Raw genomic sequence first — 5,723 nt, 5'->3', positions numbered from 1 at the left:
AATTAAAAAAATAGATCGAAAATAGATGGAAGTACCTTGTAAGCAAATGTAAGTACCATCTACATAGATGATGAAATATCTCAAAAGTGTGGTACTGGTACGCTTCCATTCAATCCTAATGTTTTGGTGTTACCTCAAATAATGTGAGAAATATTACACCAAAATAAACACAAACAACACGCAGCTACACAAGGATAGTTTCTAATTTGTATATGTCCATGAAAACAGCCATAGTACAAGCACTGACTGAAACACATTAAACACATTAGCCTTTAGCGGTTACTTTCAAAGGCTTGACAACAGTTTCTGTCATTTACGAAGCGAAATAAAGTGTTTGCTGACTTTGGCCGTCGTGTTGCCTGAAACGACTCTCATTTGATGCCTCCATATTGTGAAGATCACTCACAATCTCCACGTCCCAGTCATTGCTTGGCTCAGGGTGTAAAGCCAAACAAGTGGAAGGTTCTGTCCCTCAGTCACCTGTGGGGTATCTCTCCTACGATGTGCAGGTCTGTAACCTGCTATGAGACACCATCACCATCAAGTCTACATCAAATACATTAGTACAGTACTGACTGACATCTATATACAGAGGTCGGGTTTTGCTAAATCACTAAATGATGAGTGATTCCAATAATATGCCTATCTTTAACCATGTATCAATGAAACAAGATGGGTGATGTTGACAAATATACCGGTAATATTATATACCCGTGATATTATTTGCCTCCTATTAACAATGTAGAAATATTCGACCAATAAGATCAGGGATGTGCACAAAAGTATTACTCAACATATCGCTACGACTGACTTTAAAGTAATTGGGGTGTTGTTCCATGCTGGCTCGTCGTGACGTAAATGAAATACCGTTCATTTAACAGTGGTACGTCAAAATCACTAATTCACTATATCTGAGGACGCATACCAAAGTACACGTCATTCAGCCATTCTGCAACTCAACAAGTGAGACTGAATAAAAGTGTACTGATAGGCATAAGTTATTGTGACTCACAACAAACAGAATCGGTGAAACGTTTACTGCCGCGAATGAAATATGACACCCTTGAAAAGACACATGATTCAATATAACCAGTTTGAAACAAAACACAACAGACTGGACTGTACAGACAAAAAAAACCACGTGATTCAAAAGGAATGAGGTCACTTACTGAAAAGATAAATATACGCTCTCAAGAAACGTCATAGATATAACTATATGTCCACCTGATTAGAATTGCGCAGTTCTGTAGAGAAACTCATCATTGGACATCGTCGTACATCTATGCTGTGTGTGTATGATCTCTTAGCTGGCCCTTCTATTTGCTTGGACATTCCGTCGCTTGATGTGAAGAATGCTGAAAAGGCTTGTCCTGAAACTGGTGCTGAGAAAGAGGTAGGAAACAAAATCTGTAGACATACTCAAATCCATCAGTGCAGATCCCAGTTTCTCCATCAGAAGATAAACGTAATAGGCGGGCTTGTTCCTTCCGAATACATCGGGGATCATATTGTTTAGGATGGAGGTGGTGGCTAGTGGGAGGGAGAGAAACAAATACACAGAACTGGAGGTGACGATCGTGATTGTCGTCTGCCTTTCACGTCTTGCTGCTTTGTCTGCATCGGTCGTGGTTTTCATCTCTTGTCTTTTCTTGGAATGCCGTTTCAGAACACAGACCACGAGCAGATTGAGAATTAGTCCTCCGATCAGGAGAGTGTAGACAAATATGACTTTACTGGCAGTGCTCATGCCTCGCATTAGGGCAGGATTCTGTCGAAATAGTTGCGAGTAACCAACTGTCAAAGAGGTAAGGTTTTGGGTTGGATCTGTTGTTGATGTGATTGTAAAACGAAGTGGACTGAAGATGTGAAATAACAAGACAGCCAGTATCACCATTACCATGATTGACTTGGGTCGTCTCATGAAGATAAAGTCCTTAGCTTTGAGAGGATAGACGACCACGAGCAGTCTCTCAATAGACACCAGAACTATCAGACAGTTTATACTCCTAAGTAAGACGGGTTTCAGGTATAGACTAGTGTAGAGTCTGAATCCGTAGGAAAATAGAGACTCGTTTGCCATAACCATGATGTAGATACTCTCAAAACATTCAACCGCTGCGTAGATGATGTCCACGATGCTGATGGCCATGAGGTAGTATTTGGTTGAGTTCCGGTCCTGGGACACAAACACTGAGATGTTCAAACTGTTCAAAATAAGGGCTATCACACTTAAAATGAGAGTTGATACCTTGATATATTTCTCTATGGTGAAATATGTTTCGCGTGAAAGTATCCATTTAACACGTGGGTCATTCTTCACTGCTTTCTCGTCTAGATGACCCGATGAACAATTGAAAGTACCATTGCATGCAACATCAGAGGACGTTGTTTGGATCGGGAGCATCGCTGTGATATTTAAGTAGTCGTTGGTATTTAACTCCGTCAATGATTCGCCAGTTATTGTCACATTATCATCACCAGGTAAAGAAGTGGTTGTCACATCAGTGCCAACTTGTATAGCTCTGTGAAGAGAAAAACACACCAAAACCATGCATGCGAATACCCCTGACATGGTGCCGAGTAATTGTGGAACTTCGGGAAAGGCCTTTTAAATGTTGATGAGACTTAATGATCACGTGCGAGAAATCAATTAATGCAATGTCTGCAACATCAAATTGTTTATTATCAGACCTAATTGTACAAATTTCCAGATTGGGGAATACGAGAGTATCGACTTCAAGTTAGACCATAATGTTTATGTCAACCATGCCTTCAAGTTCTAATTAGAAGATAAACATCATGTGTTCTGTCATCGAAATCGAAGCACGGGGATATTTCATTTGACTATTTGCCTTGTTTCCTTTCGTTTGGGTGACTTTATGTTTGGGTGTAGGGGTGGCAGGTCGCCATCAGTTGGAGTGGGTATTTCACTGCGTTTCGGCAATTTTAAAGTCATTAGCAGTGACCTTTTCCCAATTAACTTTTATTTGACGAACAACAAATGTTATCATGCACACAACATCGCAACATTAGGTCTGCAGCTATATTGTACCTTATAATGACATATTTAATGTTCTGGACTCAAATGAAATGTGTCATTACTTTACAGTTGTGTTGAACTAGATATGATGTAGTTTTGTTATAAAGAGTAAGAATATCCCAATATAAACCCGTCTAGTTAATATCATATAATCTAAGACCCAGATCACCTCTTACCACACGTATTATTTGATAAATCAATAGCCATCTTTCTGTGTAGCTAAGTTTGGAGAGAGAGCTCCATCCACATAAAAATCAGAAACAGCTGATGATAGTTATCTGAATGTAGTTACAATTGCCGAAACGGTCATTACCTACTGCTTACAAGGGCGTTGGTTGTGTCGAACAAGTTAGCACTTGGCACATTTCTTAGCACACACCCTTCTTTTTGACCTCGTCAGTTATTCACGTCTGTTTTGTTTAAGCATTATCGGTTTCAAAGTTCCTCTAGCTCCGTGTCAGGTAGAGCGAAAGAGCCATTTGGTAGCATAGTCATTCAGTTTCTCAAGACTGTGTTGAGAGAGAGTTATAAGATTGCCATGGAGTTTGATCATTTGTGGGGCGTGAAAAGCTGTACACAAAAGATGCATGGGGTAACATCCTTGATTTGATACACACAGGAAAATGTTCTGACCCAGTTCCTACATTTGTCACTTAATACTTGATATGCACTTGAGTGAAATGATTCTTTTGAGAGAAGCTGAGATATTTGTAAAAACTCTGATCACACTAAAAGCAATATCATGTACCTTAGGATGATCCGGTATGAACGCCTACACCTTTCAGGCACCGATTCTCTAGATATATTCTTTATCGTTTCTGAAACGAAATTCAATCCCGAAAGTTTGTGCAAACTTTTCGAACTTAAAGAGATTTCCACACTTTGACCTATCATATTTTCCACTGCACCATTGAATACTGTCCCTCGTTCTGTGCTCAGTGATGAGATTTTTCACCAGCTGGTCAGGTACTCGAAGGTACAGTTGTAGAAAATCTACATGATTAGGGGTGGATGACGACAGTTGAAATTCTTACTTTGTTTCTTGGACATTGTTAAAATTTCCTCTACTGCCCTGTCGCCTTTCTGACCATCAACAATTGACCACTCTCTATTCACATCATGTCTTTCAAATACACACCATGTTTAGAATCTCCACTGAGGAAATGTGTAACATGCACCGGGGTACGTTCAATGTTTAAAGTGTTTAATGACTTTGCCTCTGTGATTATCTCTTCCTTGGCTTTTTTTGATATTATCATAAGTTTCATTATCTGTACACATGCCAATATATAGTTTCCTTTGACTGAAGTATATGGGTCTTCATCCAACATAGTAAACAAAAATTTATTACCTTTTTTCTCCGACCTAGTTCAGTGTCATCACAAGTGAGTTTAACATTGACAGATTGCCTCGATAGTATGGACTGACCCTTCACCGAAGCCAGTCAATCTTGCAGTGATTGCTGAACACCAATAATATCATTTGGTTTGTCCCTGATATTTACATTAACATTGATTTCCTTAGCTCTCTGGACAACTGAATGTAACCGTGGCATGTCTGGTACAACCATTGATAGTTCATGGTAAGCTGTGTTGGATATGTTTTCTGAATCTGTGTTGGATATGTTTTCTGAATCTCTAAACGTAACTCATTCCCGGTCTAACCGGTCTACAGAGACTGCTTCCATGTTGTACCTCGCGACAAATGCCAAAGCCTTCCTACAGTCACCCATTAAGATCTTTTTCCTTATATGTATCTGAGATTTAGACAAACATGTATTAGGTTCTAAAACTCTAAAAATGTCTGACTGGTTTACTGTTTTGATTTTGCAATAAGATGCAGTGTAATTTGTGGATCTTTTCTGAAACACGTTTTTACACTGGAATTTCTTTGCCAACTGAACGGGATCTTTTAAACATCTTCCTCAATTTTCTTATCTCTACAAACGCTTCTGAATAGCTGGAAGACATGCCTCAGAGACATCAACTGTCATAACTTTTCAACTTTCCAGTCTTCAAATAATTGTCTGCACTGTATGCCCCTTTATTTGATATTGTCATGCTTTGAAATGAGCTTTTTCAGGTACCTTTTAAATTTGGGTAAACATTTGTCTAAAATGACATACTGAAAGACAATGTTGTTATTATCCATACAAAATAAAAAAAAATAATAAGATCTTGCATCTTTCATGCAATGTCACTTATGACTGAACTTTGAAACTGTATGAACATACTCTGACGAATTATGGCTTGGAAAGTATGGATCCAACCCATAATAGACACCACATGGGCAATGCATTAAGATGCATTAATACCCCAAATTAATATAAACCCTCCAATATGGAAAGTTTAGTGTGAAGTGTGGTTCAAATAAACTGCAGCACCCATGAAGAGCCACCTCCTCGTGGTGGGTGCTGGGTAATGCTAAGTGCTCTTCTCCCGTGTGGACCCGGGACAGAATGTGTCCACAGCACCCCATTGCTTGTCGTAAGAAGCGACTAAATTGGGCAACCTGTTGGCCGTGGGTTGCTTCCCGTGTCGGTGGAGGACGGGAACCTGGTGGTTGAGGGCATTTGGGCTTTTTAACTGCTTTCCATTTGCCCGACACACCACTTTGGCCCTTACTTCACCTAGACGGGTGGTTGAATTGGCCCGATTCAACTAATCGGCTGGTCATGCCAAGC

General features: G+C 39.7%; 1 protein-coding gene across 1 annotated transcript; it reads right to left on the bottom strand.

The window, feature by feature from the left end:
* Positions 1 to 1,303: 1,303 nt before the first annotated feature.
* Positions 1,304 to 2,404, bottom strand: LOC137296613 (proteinase-activated receptor 1-like). Its single transcript, XM_067828423.1, has one exon. It carries the CDS (start codon positions 2,402 to 2,404, stop codon positions 1,304 to 1,306), a length of 1,101 nt encoding a protein of 366 aa, XP_067684524.1.
* Between the last annotated feature and the right edge of the window lie 3,319 nt (positions 2,405 to 5,723).

Source organism: Haliotis asinina, chromosome 9, assembly GCF_037392515.1.
Source record: "Haliotis asinina isolate JCU_RB_2024 chromosome 9, JCU_Hal_asi_v2, whole genome shotgun sequence".
In the NCBI taxonomy this organism is placed as follows: Eukaryota; Metazoa; Mollusca; class Gastropoda; order Lepetellida; family Haliotidae; genus Haliotis; species Haliotis asinina.
This window is presented reverse-complemented; position numbering and strand designations above follow the sequence as displayed.